Below are 18,227 nucleotides of genomic sequence, written 5' to 3' on the forward strand. Positions count from 1 at the left end.
TCCTCCTCTCCACCCTCCCTGCCTGCACATCCTGCTCCCAGCTAGTGGGCCAGGCTCGGAGCCCGCATTCTGTGCTCCTGCACACGGCGGGGCTGGCCAACATTTCACCAGCCTCCCGGAACGTGATCCTCTAGTAGGCTCTCTGTGCCGCTTTATGACCACCTGCTCAGTATGTGAAAGGAAAACGTGAACACCTACATTACTGCGCAGTCATTAAATGCAGCCCTTCCGTGTGAACGTGAACAGAACATAGCTCCTGACTGAACCAGAGACAAAAAACAGGCTCAGCTCTTTTCACCGACAGCAAGTTTTAGACGTGCTGCTAAAAACTCACCATTTCTAGATCTCCATCGGCAACCGCTCTTAAAAGTTTTTCTACCTTCAGTAAAGGAAAAGAATCTTAGGAAATGATTTCAATAATTAAGCAGTAATAGAAGACCCAAAGGCTCTCATTTGTCTCTTGGTTTGTGGAGTTTTAACACCTCATTCAGCATCTCGCAAGCATATCCCTGACACTGCCCGGCTAGGCCGTCCAGGAGGGTACCAGCGTGCACCGAACCCATCTCCCCCTGAGATCTATGGAATGATCTGCTGGTGACGTGGCCAAGCGAGATGCCGGTCACTGCAATGAAGCACAAGCCAGCCGCCCCGGAGGATCACACGTACTCAGCCCTCATCATCTGACAGCTGAGGGCACACCAGGAACCATTCCAGGGCTCTCTTAGACTCTGGAATGTGTCTCCGGGCTTTCTCTACTGTGCCTTTGCATCAAGCTAAGCTCATCGGGCCCTCCAAGAGCAGGTCACAGCTTGCAGGTGGCAGGGGACGAATGCCCTGCGCGGAGGCAATGAGGCTCCCCGCACACAGGGGAGCAGGCAGAGGAGTCGTGGGACGTCCACGGGACGGTCTGCTCTGCAGGCTGACTCTGGACGAGCTCGCAGACAGGTTAAATGGAGAAGAAAAAAAAAAACAGGCTATAAATCACCTTTTACAGCACACAATGTGTTGGCCAGAAGTCAGGGACGATACATCAGGTTGACAGGGATGCTTACGGAATGGGACGTGAGTGCTGAGAATTTACTTTGTAAAATGATCTTAAATCTGGGGACCTACCGGTGACTTTCCTTAGACTTTTCCTAGAAGACTCCCTCCTCTGTCCCTCTGTCTCACATATACACACACACACACACACAATCCCCAAAGCAAAGAGCTGCTTCAGGAGCCGAGCATGCAAGCAGCAGTGTGAGAACTCCTGGCTGGGCACCCCCCGGGGCCCCCTGCGCAGCCCTCGTCATGCATGGCTCTTTAACTGCCCGCCTTGACACACGGCCACCCTCCCGTCCGCCCTCCCACCTGGGAGCCTCACCTCTCTGTAGTCCTTCTTGGGCTCCTGCCGTCTGGAGCGCGCCAACACAGAGGAGAAGCTGGGGGTGGAGGAGGCCTGGCTCATGGAGTCCACGGGGCGCTGAGGGGGCTGCACCGGGACCTGTGGCCGGGGGGCCCCAACAGGAGAAGGGCCTTGTGAGGGCCAGAGAGCAGGCCGGGGTCTCCCAGGGGGCCACCAAGCCCAGCCTCATTCACTCACCTCTGAAGACTTCCTCCTCCTTTCCAAGGGCAGATGATAAGCTTCCATTATCGACAGAATCTAGGACGAGAAGGGGACATGAAAAATACTTACTGAGAAAGGTCGCCAAAGCAGCGTCACCCGGAGGCCCGGCCACCTGCCCACCTCCTCCAAAGGTCACACAGCCTGACCACACCCCTGGAGAGACAGAGAAACCACAGCCCGAGCAGGCGGGAGCTCACCCAGGATCACACAGATTAAGTGGGGGCTTCCTGCTGCCTCTCACCGCCCCTGCTGCCGAACAGGAGCTGCGGCTTCCCTTGAATGGGCTCAGAGGACAAGAGAAGCCCGGGCACAGAAGGCATCCCCAGGTTGTGTGTCCAGATACAAAGTGTGACCTTCCCACTGGCACCCCGGGGTCTTGAGCAGGAACAGCTCAGGGCTGAGCCAAGAAGGCGGTCTGCTCTCCTCTCTGCCTATCTCCCCTTGGAAGGGGCCTCTGGGAGAAGCTACCTGGGCAGAGGGGCCCTCTGCTCCTGGCGGACTCCTCAGGCCAAGCGCGGCACTGCCCCGTCCCAGCGGATCCAGCCGCTACAAAGCTGAGACCCTCTGAGGGCACGGGGAACGTGGCGGAGGCCCACCTGGGGTGAGCAGCAGGGATTTACACCTTCGGAATCGGCTACTGGGGACCTCATGTTGTGTTCGTAGGACACACACAACATAATACTACTACTCATGACACAGAAAGAGGGCGGAAGGAAACATCTGGAGGTGACGCGCACGTCCGTGGCGAGGGTCACGGAGCTGGTTGTACTGGCGTGTATTTGTCTCCAACTTCCCTGAGTTGCACACATTAAATAAGTTCAACTTTTTGTGCATCAATCATACCTCGAGTGTGGTTAAAAGACAAAAACTGCTCTCCTAGAAAGAGACGTGAACACTCTGAAAGAACCCCGTGGAACAGAGCTGGAAGCTGTAAAAGCAGCTGGTAAAACGTCACAAGGTGGAAAGCTGAGCCTGCACGAAGGGAAAGGGTGGGAGGCCGGCATCAAGACAGGATTGCTCATGTGGGCCACACACCCGCGATGCTCTGGACGTGGTCTGATGGCCTCGGGCCGCACTTCTCCAGGGGGCATCCCCTCGGCCGGAGCAGTTGCGGGGGGCGAGGCACAGAGAACCGGCCTCTGCGAGCCCCCTCGCTCCCCACCCGCTCCCCATCCACTCCCCACTTCCACGACACGTTGCCAGACACTAACGTGGTTCCAGAAATTACCAACAGGAAAGGATTGGTTCATTATGAAAGAAACCGTACATAACGATGTTCAAAACTGGCCAAAAGAGAAGGCATTTAGGAGCCGAGGATGAAGTAACAGGAAGACAGAGTGCTGTTTCCATACCCCAGGCCCCATCCCTGCTTCTCTCGGCCAGAGCCTTTGTCCCATTTCCCCCCACGCCGTCTGCTCTGAAACCAACAGCACTCAGGGGCTGGGGCAAACTCTGCTAGAGGCAGCTCTTGGAACAAGACTGAGAAAAACTGCTGGTTAAGCTGGAAATAATATAAATAAGTAAAACCCACTGACGACCAGGTCCTAAATGCACCAGAGAGGGCACAGGCCAAGTTCGGGCCTCAAGCACTAATGCAGTTTGTCCAGCACAGCCAAGACCCAATCTTTGGACATTGATTTTTTTTTTTAAGTCATACTGACACTCTGAGATGATGAAAAGCTACCTTTGAGTTTAGTGCACACTTGAGGGGTGTTTCTTTCAGTCTGTTCTGGATCTCCGTGGAGGCCCCGTTTTGTAGCAACGTCTCTATGATGCCTTGGTAGCCCCAACGTGCGGCTATGTGTAGTGGGGTGTCTCCCTTCTCGTTACAAATATCCAGTCTGCACGACTGCACGTCATAGTAGACCAGAGCCTTCACACACTGCCGAGAAAATGGGAAATACCACCAGTAAGTCACATGCCCAGCCCCGGGCAATGTCTGTGGAAGCCACAGCCTCAGTCCACACCCCGATTCCAGCCAGGTGCCACTCGCCAAACAAACGTGCAGAAACAGAGAGACAGAGTTCAAGGTTACCGCATCAGGACACATCATTTTTCTGAAAATTGTTGATCAGTAAGAAAAGGCTGAATAAATTGTGATGTATCCATGTGCAGAAGGGAATGACCACAGCAGGCCGGAGACCGCTGTCCCCTGAAAGGCCCGCTTGCAGGCTGGCCCCTGACTCGCAATGTTCCTCAGGAGCTTGGATTTGCGGAATGGCTCACTGTGTCTAAATCATGCAACTACATGGTTTATGCTGAACACCTGCTTTTCTTCTAGAAGTCTGGAAGTTTGGCATGTGGCAGGCACAGCGTAATTACGTGACCAGCTTCCAGTAAAAATCCTGGGCCCTGAGTCCCTACAGAGCTCTCCTGGTAGACAGCACTTCATATTTGCTGTTGTAACTCACTGCTGGATGAACCGAGGATGTTCTGTACATCTCCCTGGGGAGAGGAAGCTTTAAAGCTTGCACCTGCTTTCCTCCAGACTTCATCCGTACACCTCTTCCCTTTGGTGACTGTGCCCTGGGTCCTTTGGCTATCGTCAATCATAGCAGCGTGACTATATGCCGAGTCCTATCAGTCGCCCCAAGGGGTGGTCTTAGGGACACAGATGTGACACACGCAACAGTTCGCTGGGTAGTGATTAAAGGACGGGCTGGGGCTACATTTACTGACCTCCAGGTTTTCCATGATGTACCGTTAAGAAAGTAAGTGGCTTTATAAAGATGGGGAGAGCACGATCTCATTTTTCCACATCTACCCCTAACCCGGCCTCTACCTTGGGTACGTGTAAACCCACGTGTTCCCACACAGAGAAGATGGAGAGGGGGCGGTCAGGACAGAATCACACACACACACACACACACACACAGTTCAAGGTGAAGGGGAAGCGGAAATGATACAACTGTCGCTATGACTACAAAAATGGAAGATGTAAAAACTGAAGGTGAACGAAGATCAGAACCAGGTGGCAGCAGGGATGGAGGAAAATGATTTTAATTTCAGGGTACGCTAACGGGCGATTAAAGTCTAGCTTTCTGTTCCTTCAGTAGGGCATCTGCAATACATTTAAGGCTTTTTTTTTTAATCAAAGAGAAATCACCCACCAAACATGCCAGTAAAGCGGGACGTTACACCGAGCAGAAACTGGCATCTCTCGGCGAGTGAGAGAGGGGGAGAAGAGCTACCCTGGGCACGGGGGGCACCACTTACGTCTTCGTGGCCGTAGGTGCAGGCCAGGTGGAGAGGCGTGCTGCCGTGGCTGTCCCGCACCTCGGGGCTGGCCCTGTAGTGCAGTAACAGCAACTGCCAAGGAGACGAGCGCGGTGAGCAGCGTGGCCTGCGGTCTCACCTGCAACCGTACTGACCTACGCTATAATTAAAATCCCACCATCACGCTCATCCTGCCCTTTAAAACGCCGAGACATTAAAGAACAAGGCCCACGGCCCCACCCTTCTTCCCCAAAGCCGTCAGGATGTTTCACATCGACACCGAGGGGTCTTGTCCGCGGCGCCGTGGCCTGGGACACGCGGCCCATCCTGAGAGGCTGCGACGCAGGAGCGTGGCCGTGAGGGTCCGCACACGTGGCGCCGGGCTCGTCTGAGCACGCGCACAGGGGTGGCGTCCCTGCTCACCGTGACGCTCTGATAGCCCTTCTGGCAGGCGAGATGCAGCGGGGCCGACCCGTGATAGTCCGTGGCATTTACCACCGCGCCCCTGGAAACCAGGAAGTCGATGAGGGATGCCTGCCCTGCAGAACAGAGGGATCTCACCGCAGAGAAGGAAAGAGCAGGGGCTCACCAAGCCCTACACGTGAAGTCCCATTGTTTTACCCTCTTCTTCTCTGGCAGAGGACATGCCAGGAAGTGTTTTTCCCGTTGAGAGGGACCAGAGCTAACATCAAGCCAGACTCTAGATTCAGGACACCTTAGACCCTGCCCCTCCGGAGGGGGCTCGGCTCTGGTCCACCTCTCAGCAACAGAAAGTAGTGGAAAAGAGTCTTAGATATCCACAGAAGATTCCGTGGTGCGTCAGTTCACAGGATGGAATACTATGCGACCATTAAAAAAAGCAAAGCCCCTGGAGGTGGCCCACGACATGGGCCCTGCCACCCCCGACTCCGCCGCCCCGTCAGTCAGGCCTCTGCTGGGCCACCCCTGGCTCCATCCCTTTGCCTTAGTAGCCCAACCAAAGGCCAACCCAAGACCACATACCACAGAGGGCGGCCACATGGAGCGGTGTGTGACCCCTGTCATCTCTGGAAAATGGAGTGACAATGGAGGGATCGTTCAGCCTCCTAAAAGAGGGAGAAGAGCGGGGGACGCCTGGGTGGCTCAGTTGGTTGGGCATCCGACTCTTGATTTCAGCTCAGGTCATGATCTCAGAGTTGTGAGATCGAGCCCCACACTGGGCTCATGCTGAGCATGGAGCCTGCTTAAGATTCTCCCTCTCCCTCTGCCCCTCCCCACCCCTACTTGCGCTCTCTTTCTAAAAAAAAGAGGGAGAGAGAGAGAGAGAGAAGATATAGAAAAATACACCCTAGGAATGGCAAGGAAAAGCTTCTCCCTACCAGGATGGACATGCCAGAGTCCTGGGGCTAGCAGACAGATCTCGGGGTGTGAGCTGGATCTCTTTAACAGTGTCCCAGAAACCATCCAGTCCCTACTTGGTCTCCTGCAGGGTGAGGCATCTGGTTCCAGCATCCCTCCCCAACCCACCCCTCCAGGCTCTGACACCCAGCCTGACAAGGGGAAGGGAAACCCAAAAGGTTACTGGAGAAGCTGACATTCCTTCCATCCTAAAATCTGCTTTCTGGGGTTGGGTAGGCTCTGTACCCACCTACTCTGGCACCCAGCCCAGCAGCAGGCCAAGTATTTTTATGACCTTTATTCCATCTGATTCTCCAAAGAGGTGGATGTTACTGTCTCCACTTTACAGCAGAGGAAGCGGAGTGCCACGAGGGTACGGTCTTTATTCAAAATCGCACAACAAACTAGTGGAAAGTTCGGCCCAGGCCCGCGCCTCACGCTTGTAGGCATAGTGAGCCTCCACGGGGACACTCTTACCCAGAGACAAGTTTCTCACAGTTCTCACAGAAACACAGAGGGTGACACATCCTTTGGATGGCATCTTTATCTTGGTCATCTTGGCTCAGAAGTCTCTCCACTTCTTTCTGGTTCCCGGACGCAATGTGCTACAAAGTAACGTATCGAAGTTAAGGAATAATTCTCTTCTTAAGACGTGAATTTTTGGAGCCCCCTTAGAGAAACACGTATCTGTGTATGCACGGATGACATGACTTGCTCTCTCGGATGTGTTTTGAAATAATCTGGGCGGACAGGGAAAGCAGGTGGGGATGGACACAAAATAGGACGGAGATGGCCTTGGAGATGGCCACGTGGGTGTGCATTTATGCTCTCTTTCACTTCTGGAAATGTTACACATCGTCCGTAGCTTAACACAACAACATGACAAAATTCCCAAAGCAATGGGGGCGGGAGGATCATGCCTCCTGAACCTCGGGGTGGATGCAGACTCCTTCCTAGAACACACCTTGGTCCTGTCCCCTTGTGTTCTAACAGAGCCTCAGTTTGCGGGGAAAGGGAATGGCTGCATTAGCGAGAGATCCCATCACCAAATAAGCCTGCGGTGCAGGGCTCAGCTCTGTGATTCCTGGATGTGCTCCTCTCAGGGAGTGAGATGTTCTGGGGAGCAAGTGGCCCCTGGGAGGCTCCCTGGGTGCTCCATGAACCCACTGTGGCTCCGGGTGGCCTGAAGCACCCACAGGCTCCCTGAGGAGGTCTGCCCTCACCCAGGCCTCACCAACTAGCCTCCCAGGGGTCAATCATATCTGGCAGGGAGCCACCCGCATGTGCCAAGTGATGGAACCACCGCTGCATATGAACATCCGCAACACGGGGCTTCCGGAGCTCAGGAGAGGCGTCAGCTCCGTTGAGGCCACCGGGAGGCACCTCAGAGTGGACCTGGACGAACCAGTGGAGGGAGGACAGCTCGGGCAGAGGGCTCCAGGCGTGCTGCCCCTCCCGGCCACGGCACAGCAGACCTTGGGGGAGATGCACAGACGTAAAACCTCCGCATTCCTGCACCCACTCTGAGCACAACATGAACTTCGGTGTTGAACCGAGCGCACTGCCCTGATGGATGCTGTAGAGGCTCTAGAGATGGGGAAAGATGAAACGTCCCTCACACGCCTGTGCCCACACGGACTTCCCAGTGTCCTACCTTAAACAGACAATCAATGGGAGTTGAAGTCATCTGAGACAGCAGGCTCATTCTCTGCTTCAGGAATAGTCGGTCACCAAATCCCTCCGACTCCTGCAGGAGAAACCCAACAATCTGTTTTGTCAACTTGTCACAAGATGTCCATGTAGACCCTTCAAAATGGAGAACCCGAGCTCAGTCCCTGCTACTTCCTCACAGAACAGAGTTGGCAGAGCCTCTGTCCCTGGGCCAGAGAGCAGATCCTCATCGGGCTGGGACAAGGGCTTCCGTCTGTCCCTGCAGGAAGCGGCTGCTGGGAGCAGGGCCCTGGGGACACACTGCCTCTGTGCACACATGTGTGGAATGTGTCATCACGAAGTGTGGAATGTAGCGCGCTCACACCATCCTCCTCCGGACGGAAGCCTGCATTGCCTTGGCCTCCTCCTCCTCTCAAACCACTGTCCTAAAGCCTGCAGCCCTAGCCCCTGCCGCTTTATCTGGGCATACAGGGAGGACAACCATCTGACAGACGGTTCTAGATTTCCCAGTGTCACCCAGCAGGAGAGAGAGAGGAGTCTTGCTTTCTGAACATACTTACTAAAATAGCCGACGAACATGGCCACTGTTCCCAAATCCTGTAATACACCGGGGTCTACCCCAAATAATAAATTCAGGTCTTTGTATCACAGGTAATATTTACTTAGATACAAAAATCTAAAAATGCATCCTTCCTTTATGAGATAATTCCTAGTGAGACCTTTCCATGCTCACTGGAGCATCTGCAACTTGACTGATGACAAATTAACTTCCTCAAAAAAGTCTCAGTGGGAGGTAAAGGGGGTTTTTCTCCCCCAGCCAGTTGCTGCCAGAAGAACTCACAGAACCCGGACAAAAGTGTGGGATAAGGCCCTTCACAGCCCTCAAGCTCTGACTCAGAGATCCAGCTAAAGGCACAGCCTGGGTGGCACCTCAGGGATGGCCCCTTTCTGGGGTCCTCTGTCAGGCACGGTCCCTCACAGTGGTGGCCCCAAGAGGGTTAACCTGGCAAACACATACCAACCCCTCAGAATGAGAGCCCATTTGCTCCCAGCTGCCATCTACTATATAAAGCTCTAGCAACCTGTTTTATTCAGTGATTTATAGCCCAGCAGATTAGGGTCAGAGAAATGTGAAAGATGCTATTGCTCAGGTAAATGTGGGGTCCCTTCCTCCACTCTGGGTAACCACAGGAAGGGCAATGATGAAGAGAGGCAAGTCCGCAGGGCCTGAACCTTCAAGGAGAAATGACCTACCGGAAGAGACAGCACATCAGCTCAGATCCATTTGGGAAGGGGGTACATACTATTTATGAGAAGCCCAGTACAGTGAGAAAGACCAGGAGCCCACAAAGCTGGAACAGAGAAGGGGATCAGTTCTTTCAGTGTTCTGGCTTTTGGTCTACAGGGGTTAAACTAGGGTCATCCCAGTAATGCTTATTTCCAAAAAGCTAGTCTTTATTTACGAGACTTTCAAGTCTTTATGCTTAAAGAATGCATATATGGGGGGCCCCTGGATGGCTCAGTCGGTTAAGTGAATGCCTTCGGCTTGTGTCATGGTCCCAGGGTCCTGGGATCGAGTCCCGTATCGGGCTCCCTGCTCCGTGGGAAGCCTGCTTCTCCCTCTCCCACTCCCCTGCTTGTGTTCCCTCTCTCGCTGTTTCTCTGTCAAATAAATAAAATCTTTAAAAAAAAAAGAAGTATATATGGTCACCTCAGATACAATTAGATCTTGGGGGGAAATATCTGTGAAACTACATCACATTATATAAAGAGGCAACAGGAAAACAAAATTCGATTTACTGATATTGAGTCCTGAATGCTCTCAGCTGCTGTGTGGAAATCCACTCGAGCTCCTTCCCCAGGAAGGGACACCGACACATCGCACGGGCCTCACACCTTCCGAGGCAGAACTGCACTAAGACAGGAAGCCAGTCAGCAGCTACGGCTGACCAAGGCCAAGGCAGAGCTCAATGCTGGCACCACGAAAGACAAGAAGCCACCACACCTGTCCTGTCAATACAGGTAAGGAGCATCTCTCAGGCCTGCCCCACTCAAGGCCCAAGGGACTGGCTCCACGGCCAGCTGTAAGGATGAGGCACACCTTGTCCCAACACCAGATGGGACCAACCACCCCCACCCAGAAAGCAGGACCAGGACCAGGGGCAGACACCTCAGACAAGAGGGGCACACTGGGCGGTGTCCCCACCTTGCCCGCAGAGGCTATCCACACAGGACGCACCAGAGAGCCAGGAAATAGAGACACCCAGACGCGGGGGTGTTGGAAGAGCAAGCTGAGGGCAAGAGTATCAGCTCGTGCTTCACAAAGACACTTCCAAACACCCTAGTGCATTCCTGTAAACTCCTAGCAAGAGGTGAAACATACAGCCTCATCCTCAGTGTAGGTAAGAAATGGACAGAAACTCAGAAACAGACTTGCCCAAGGGCAAATACAAGTGCTGGGCTCGAACCAACACCAGCACAAGAGGGGCCACCCCTCAAAACTCCCCCAATCCAGGGGCGCCTGGCTAGCTCAGTCGGTGGGGAACGCGGGTCTTGACCTCAGGATTGTGAGTTCGAGCCCCATGGTGGGTGTCAAGATTACTTAAAAATAAAATCTTTAAAAATAAATAAATAAAAATTAAAAACCAAAACAACTCCCCAATCCCACTCGGGATGTTGTGTGAAGTCGAAGTGGGTGTGGCAAACTCGCTGGTGCTGTGTGGTCAGCCACCTCCTTCCGCTCTGGTCAGAGGCTTCAGGTGTTAGTCTTGCTGCCCACACGCCGCAGGAAGTAAGCAGGCTTACAGGATGGCCACTGTGCAGTTACGGGCATAGCAAGGGGACGACAGCACCTCCCCCCAGGCGACAAGGGGCACCCCTGACCCCATCGAGAAGCATCAGGCAATTCCTACCATCAGCCTACATGCCGGTAAGAGGAGCATAATTTCAAATTTTCGTTAAAAATACAACTGTATAGGGGTGCCTGGGTGGCTTAGTAGGTGGAGCACCTGACTCGTGGTTTCGGCTCAGGTCATGATCTCGGGGTCGTGGGACTGAGCCCTGCGTGGGGCTCTTCACTCAGTGTGGGGTCTGCTTGGGACTCTCTCTCTCTCTCTCCCTCTCTCTCTCTACTCCTCCCCCTGCTCACACACACTCTCTCCCCCTCTAAAATAAGGAGGGCGCACGATGTGATGAGCACTGGGTGTTATACGCAACTAATGAATCACTGAACACACCAAAAATTAATGATGTACTATACGTTGGCTAATTGAATTTAAGTTAAAAAATGTTAATTAAGGGGCACCTGGGTGGCTCAGTCAGTTAAGCGGCTACCTTCGGCTCAGGTCATGATCCCAGGGTTCTGGGATCGAGCCCCGTGTCAGGCTCCCTGCTTAGTGGGGAGTCTGCTTCTCCCTCTCCCACTCCCACTGCTTGTGCTCTCTCTGTCAAATAAATAAATAAAATCTTTAAAAAAAAAATGTTAATTAAAATATAAATTAAAAATAATAAATAAATAAATAAATAAAATCTCTTAAAAACCTGTAAAGGCACAGAAAAGAGACATATGCCAAAACGTTAATAAGTCATCCCCAGCTGGTGAGTTTGCGGGAGGTATTTGTTGTCTTCACTGCAAGTGTATACAGCTGTCCCTTGAACACAGGTCTGAACTGCACGGGTCCGCTCAGATGGCGACAGACACAGTATCGTACTCTAAATGTATGTTCTCTTCCTTATGATTTCCTTAACAACATTTTTTTCTCCAGCTGACTTTATTGTAAGATTACAGTATAGAATACATATAACATACACCATATGTGTTAATCAACTGTTTATATCATCAGTTAGGCCCCTGGTCAACAGCAGGCTACTAGTAGTCAAGTTTTGGGGGGAAATCACAAGTTATATGCAGATTTTCAATCAAGTGGAAGGTCAGCAACTTGAACCCCTGAGTTGTTCAAGGGTCAACTGTATATTGTAAATATTGCTTATAAGCAAGTATCGGTCTCCTAATCAGAAAAAAAACAAACAATTCTTTTGGGCAAAACAGTGTAAAATGCTATACACAATATACTTTAAATTATGTGAAGTATACACGGATGGGAGAAAGACGGGAAAACACATAAAGATTTTAACAATGAATGATTTCACCCAAGTGCACCTGTCTGGGCAGGCCTCTGATTTTTTCCCAGCTATTTTAACTTATCATCACTTGGGGAGATTCTACGATCAAGGGAATGCTCAGTCCTCAGGATTCCTGGCGTGTAATGTAGGAATCTCTTCATCTTATTACTTTCAATGTTGTTGAAATTCTGTGCGTACTGTCACATTTTGCTAGCTGGTGCAATAGGCCAGCAATGCGATCTTGGTGTAAGATCTCACACTTCCCATCGAAATACAACCGCCTCTCCTAAGCAAAGCTCACCAAGAAAATCATAATAAGGCCAGAGTCCTAAAATTGCATATGTGAATAATCCCATCTCTTGCCTAGATATCCAAACTCATGGTTTCTAGCTTCTCCCTTCTGCCTATTGCTTTTTTTGAGGATGGCGAGGATTAACAAAGCAGGATTTTAACTGTGAATCCCGGTCATATCCTGCCAACTTCCACACCCAATTGGGTGCTTAGCGTTTCAGGCTGCTGGGTGGTTGTCAAGCCTCACAGCCCTTAAGACAGTAGAGACCCCGTTCTTGGGAGACCATTTAAGAATCCCCCTCCCCTGGGGCGCCTGGGTGGCTCAGCCAAGGTGAAGTGTCTGCCTTCGGCTCAGGTCGTGATCTCAGGGTCCTGGGATCGAGCCCCGGGTCGGGCTCCCTCACCCTCTGCTAGTCCCCCTGCTCGTGCGCTTGCTCGCTCTCCCCCACCCACTCTCTCTCAATTTCAAATAAATAAATCTTGAAAAAAAAAAGAAGAAGAAGAAGAATCCCCTCCCCACCCGCCAACCTCAGAACCCTAGCAAAGGGGCCCTGACACCCACAAAGAAAGGCCAGGGCAGGAGGAATCTTACGGGCGGCTTAACGGAGAGGCTTCCTTGCCGAATATATTCGATCGCAGCCTCAATCGAGGTCAGGCAGTATCCCAATTCATCTTTTGCTGAGCTGCTAAATCTGAAGTTTTTGATATAACTCAAATTTGCCATCCTAACAAAAGGAAGAAAAAAGTTTCACTGTTGTGTACCCAATTAACACCGCTCCAGAAACAGCACTATGGGCGTGAGTGACTGAAGTCTGTTAGCTCCAGGAGCTCTGACTGCTACCCCCTTAAGCTCTAGAGCATGTGCAATTAGGAAAATGAGTAAACTATTTGGTCCTTTCCTGGAGTATACCAGTTTTTAAAAAGCTGACTACTGTAAAGTGAACTGGGGGCTCCCGTCAGAAGAGGACGGGCTCTGGAGTCAAACAGAACTGGAGTCAGCATCCCTCTCAGTCACTGACCAGCTGCGTGTTCCAGAACAAGAAACATAAGCTCTCTGGGCCTCATCTGTAAATGGAATGACAGCCACCCTCTGCAGAACAAAGGCAGGGCAGACACAGCGACGGACTCATAAGGGGCGCTCGATTTCCTGGAGTTATGCTAAAACCACCCCAGTACAATGCTGCCATTTTGAAAAAGTATTTTAACAGAAAATATTACCAATTAGGGATCTCTGTTTTCACAAGCAAATACAACAGGACCGATAGCAGATCATCAGCACAGATGGTCTCCAAGTTAACTGCGGTGGGGAGGAAAACACATGTTTGAAGCCATCATGAGACCAAGAGGTGTTATCAACTCCCCACCATCATCCAACCCACAAAGTCACAATCCAGTGAGACTACACATCAGGGAGAAGTTCCACTGCACAATTCCTTTTACAGTGTCCTGAACTGATGTCACATTTGAGGGGAAAGCGAATGCCTAGCATTCTCAGAACATGTGCAAAAGAAGGAAATTCCAAGCACTCTCCCCCTCGCCACCTTCCAGGCGGTTCAAGTCAGGGATGGCGGACACGAGGCGAAGGTGTGCCCAGAGCCACCATGAAAAGCCTCTTTCCTCCTGAGATCATTTCCATTTTATACACTGCAAAGTCTAATGCTCATTTTTAGCTTGTTTTAATTTTTTTCACTTTGAAATTTTAAGGAATCCATTCACATGTCTAAAAAATTTGAATAGCACAAAAGAGCAAACTGTGACTGTCTCTCCCATCCCCACTGCCCAATCTTCCCCCAGAGGCTACTGCTGTTCCTTCCCACCTAACCTTCCAGAGACAGTCTAGGAACTCACCACTGTGCATATGAATAAAGAGCTGCCCCTTTTTCTGGAATGCTGTTAGAAGTGTACCATATACACTCCCTCTCATTTCACTTAATGCGCTTTGAGGATCACCCCTTATCTGCCCACACAGATATGACTCCCCTTTACTTTCTTCTTAGCTTATTTTGCTTTACTTTTTATAACAGAAAATTTTAAACAGACACAAAATTAGGAAGATGGGTCTAATGAATAGTTGAACCCCCATGTACCCATCACCAGTTTGGATCATTTTTCTTTAAGATTAAAGGTTGTAATTTTAAGCCAAAAAATTTTGTCAATGGGGGACACCTGGGTGGCTCAGTCGTTAAGCGGCTGCCTTCGGCTCAGGTCATGATCCCAGGGTCCTGGGATCGAGCCCCGCATCGGGCTCCCTGCTCAGCGGGAAGCCTGCTTCTCCCTCTCCCACTCCCCCTGCTTGTGTTCCCTCTCTCACTGTGTCTCTCTCTGTCAAAGAAATAAATAAAACCTTTAAAAAAAAAAATTTTGTCAATGGAACAGCTTCAGGCTGGAACACAGCTGCCAAAGGAGGCCGGTGAGCGGTGCGGCCCTGGACTAAACAGTCGGCAGTGAATGTCCTGATGGGGCCATACACCCACACCCTAGCACCATGACAACTTCAAGAGAACACACAACAGGAAGCTTAAAGTCAATCATACACATTGCTGTACCTTGGCAAGCTCAGACTTGAGCTGTGGACAGTGTCATTCTGGAAACCCAAAGCTATCGCAAAGTCAGGTTCTCAAATAACCTGTGTGGCTTGGATTCTGATTTATAGACCAGCTTTGTGGCACCCATGCAGGTATGAGGAAGCTTGGCTTGCTTTTGAGGCCGCTTCTTCTCCGCCACTGTTCTCTTACCCTTATCTTGCCTATCCTACCCCCAAGCCCCCATCGCTAGGCACCCAGGTATCAGAGCAGACTCCGGGGTGCTCACACAGGGATGCTCTGCGGCACATCAGCCCAGCTGTGTGATCCTTGAAGACGACACTGCTCCTTAACAGACTTTTGCATCTGGACGTTAAGTGTCTACTCCACCGCCAGGCCCCTCCCCTGAGCACAAACCTCTCTGGCTGGGAGACTGGGTTATTAGCTGCACCACCTTTCGCAAACAAATCAACTTCTGCTGTGGGGAGGTGCACTTGTTCAGCTGAGCCAGCTCTCTCTTTGCACGAGGTATGTTGAAGCTGCAAAATAATTTGGAAAGTGACAACTTAAGACCACAGTGGGAGGGCCCTTCTTCCCTGATCTAATAGCATACCTCAGATTTACTCTGCTTACAGACAAACCGTAAGTAACGACGAACAAAAACAGAAACTCGGGAGCAATCGGACTCAAATGAGTGGCAAAACTCAACACCTTTGCATGTCCCATTCAGGATGCAAAATGGTATTATAGCTGCGCCAGAAAATTAGGAGAAAATAAAAATAAAAACCCTTAGCCCCAGAGTGAGATAGCTCAAAGGAGTTAAAATAGTTTCAGCATAAACACAAGACATTTTTGTATCCTAAAGAAACATAAATTAATTCAAAAGCAGGTCAAAAGACCAGCTGTGCGAAACCCCCACCCCTTGAGTTCCTACCCAGCTCAGGAGGGTGACATCTGCCAACCTCAGTCCTTTATCTTTGGTCACAAGTGACCGCGCTGTTCCTCGGTATGAACCAGGCCAAAACAGTGTGCGGTCCCTGCCGCTGAGAGCCCTGCTTCCAGGAGCAGAGGCCCCAGCCTCTGAGGATGCCGAGCTACGGCAGTGCAAACTCTTACCTGCACTCAGGTTTCACGCCAATGTCCTTCTGCTGAAGATCTTGAAGGCTTCTCGTGATTTTGTTGAAGGCAGCATCCTAACAACAGATTTTAACGAAGCTTCAAACTTCTTAAACGGCTAAGGATAAAAGGCTTCCAACCGGGATGACGGGGATTTAGGACCTACCTCGCTTGCCTCCATGGTCCCCACATATTTAAAGATCAGATCATAAATATCATGCTGGACGTACATCTGTGGAATCAACGAACAGACCGCCGTTCCGAGTGTGCAGAGGGGACCAGGAGAGCCTCCCCCTCCCCCCGCACCACTGCCTCCTCTCCCTGCACTGGCCTGGCCTCTTACCTCCACTGCCTGCTTCAGCAGATTCATCTGGGCCTCCTGCTTGGCAAGCATTTTCTGCAGGACAAGAAGGTACCGTTAAAGAGCTTGGACTGGCATGTGGGCAAACTGCAGTTCTCTCTTTTGAAAGTCCTGCTGCTTACCAGGTGAGAGTCCCTCAGAAGCTGCTGGAGGCATTTGGTGTAGAGAGCATTCACCGAGTCCTGTGCAACACACGGCAGAGAAACAGGTCACTCATAACCCAAGGCCCCAACACAAAACCCAAAACGTGTCACGCATCCCAGAGCCAGAACATTTCACAAGATGCACTTCCTGGGTGAAAAGCTTTAAGTCCTGATACAGGCTTATCAAATAATTATGTGATTTTTTTTTTCCACTTTTTTTTTTTTTTTTAAAGATTTTATTTATTTATTTGAGAGAGAGAGAATGAGAGACGGAGAGCATGAGAGGGAGGAGGGTCAGAGGGAGAAGCAGACTCCCTGCCGAGCAGGGAGCCCGATGCGGGACTCGATCCCGGGACTCCAGGATCATGACCTGAGCCGAAGGCAGTCGCTTAACCAACTGAGCCACCCAGGCGCCCTGCTTTTTTTTTTTTTTTTTAAAGTGTATAGGCATGAAGGGTTAGAGAAAATTTCCCTTGGGGTTCACATAGGTGATAACAATATTCATTTTTATACTTTGTCAGGTTCAAGTTTTCTCCAGTGGCTTGACTACTTTTATTGTTAGAAGGAAACATTTAAGTAAAGCTTCCAACAGTGGAGGCAGCACAGTTTCAGAGTGCACTGAGAGGGATCCCCATTTCTTGAACCGGCCTGAGCCAGGGCACCCTGGCAAAGCAAGACACAGCTACTGACTATGTGTTGACGGAGGCTCTTTCTTTCACATTCCTTGAACGTTCGCTGGAAAGAAGCAATGCTCCTGTCAAATCTCTCCGTGTGTCGTCCCAAAAACTCCCTCACATCTTCGATGGTTTTCAGGGTAAAGGGATCTGAAGATGTTGAAGGCTCTTCTGAAAAAAGAGACAAAGGGTCAGGCTGGCTGAAGCCTTCACAGTTTCCTAATGGGGGAAGTACCACATCCTTTGCCCTGCTCCCCCAGGGTCTGGAGCCCCATCTTCCAGGAGAGGACAGGAATTATTTCAAGATACTGCCCAAGAGCAGCCTCGTTACAGGACAGCTCAGGGTCCAGAGAGCCTGGCCCTCTTGAAGCCCTTTCCTTGGACAAAACAAGTTGAGACTGTGGGCATGACCTATGAGGCTCTGGTGAACAACCCCTGATTCCTGGCAATACAGGCCTCAGAGTACATTTAGCACATGGTTGTCTCAGTTTCCTGGAAGAACTGAAGAATTATTATTTATTAAAAATAATGAGCTCTCAAAGAGGCACAATAGTGGGGCTGGGTGGGCAATAATGGTATAAGAGTTAGCTCTAACACTGAGGCCCAAGGTCAAACCACCCTGTACAGCTCCAGGGGGCCACGTTCACACAGAGGTCTACATCGATGTTGCCTCCCAGAATTGTGTAATGTCCAACCTGTGCAACCATACACAGCAGCCCCCAGCCACACTGTCTTAGCTCAGGATGACTTTTTGATTAAGCTCTGGGGAATTACTGTAAAGTTAGGCAGGCTTCTAGCAGGCTCTTGAATATTTTATGGGATGTTTACCACAGCTATGTCAGGAGGAAGTTCAACAAACACAGTTCTCCAAATCAGCGGAAAGGGGTTTTTCTCCCAGAATACCTGAACTCTCTCTCTTTTCCAAAGGATGGGCTATACAAAGTATGCTGAAACTTTCTTCTTTCTCATTGTAGAAAGTTTCTTCAAAGAGAATGGGCACTGAGAGAAGACAGGCGAAACCAGCTCCTAATTTAATCCTGTTTCCTTGTATAAAGACATCCTGGAACAAGAGAGCCGTCACTGCGCCAGTGGCCGGGGGTGACCGTCGATCCCCCCTCCGCCTGG

At 50.9% G+C, this 18,227-nt stretch overlaps 1 protein-coding gene across 5 annotated transcripts in view; it reads right to left on the reverse strand.

The window, feature by feature from the left end:
- ANKRD27 (ankyrin repeat domain 27) overlaps nt 1–18,227 on the reverse strand; it is a 44,123-nt gene that overhangs the window by 12,986 nt on the left and 12,910 nt on the right. For 3 of the 5 annotated variants that reach the window (XM_081806673.1, XM_081806671.1, XM_081806674.1), the window contains exons 4-21: nt 18,006–18,162; nt 17,119–17,273; nt 16,408–16,467; nt 16,268–16,321; nt 16,091–16,156; nt 15,925–16,001; nt 15,226–15,347; nt 13,505–13,583; nt 12,879–13,011; nt 7,857–7,949; nt 6,680–6,807; nt 5,828–5,910; nt 5,249–5,364; nt 4,826–4,918; nt 3,294–3,491; nt 1,586–1,645; nt 1,367–1,486; nt 335–379 (exon numbers count right to left, since the gene is read on the reverse strand). In XM_081806673.1, the coding sequence (XP_081662799.1) occupies nt 335–379; nt 1,367–1,486; nt 1,586–1,645; nt 3,294–3,491; nt 4,826–4,918; nt 5,249–5,364; nt 5,828–5,910; nt 6,680–6,807; nt 7,857–7,949; nt 12,879–13,011; nt 13,505–13,583; nt 15,226–15,347; nt 15,925–16,001; nt 16,091–16,156; nt 16,268–16,321; nt 16,408–16,467; nt 17,119–17,273; nt 18,006–18,162 (1,839 nt within the window). The remainder of the gene's footprint in view (nt 1–334; nt 380–1,366; nt 1,487–1,585; nt 1,646–3,293; nt 3,492–4,825; nt 4,919–5,248; nt 5,365–5,827; nt 5,911–6,679; nt 6,808–7,856; nt 7,950–12,878; nt 13,012–13,504; nt 13,584–15,225; nt 15,348–15,924; nt 16,002–16,090; nt 16,157–16,267; nt 16,322–16,407; nt 16,468–17,118; nt 17,274–18,005; nt 18,163–18,227) is intronic. The other 2 variants (XM_081806672.1, XM_081806675.1) reach the window with 2 other exon arrangements.

This window comes from Leptonychotes weddellii, chromosome 16 (genome assembly GCF_054177405.1).
Source record: "Leptonychotes weddellii isolate Sample4059 chromosome 16, ASM5417740v2, whole genome shotgun sequence".
Classification (NCBI taxonomy): Eukaryota; Metazoa; Chordata; class Mammalia; order Carnivora; family Phocidae; genus Leptonychotes; species Leptonychotes weddellii.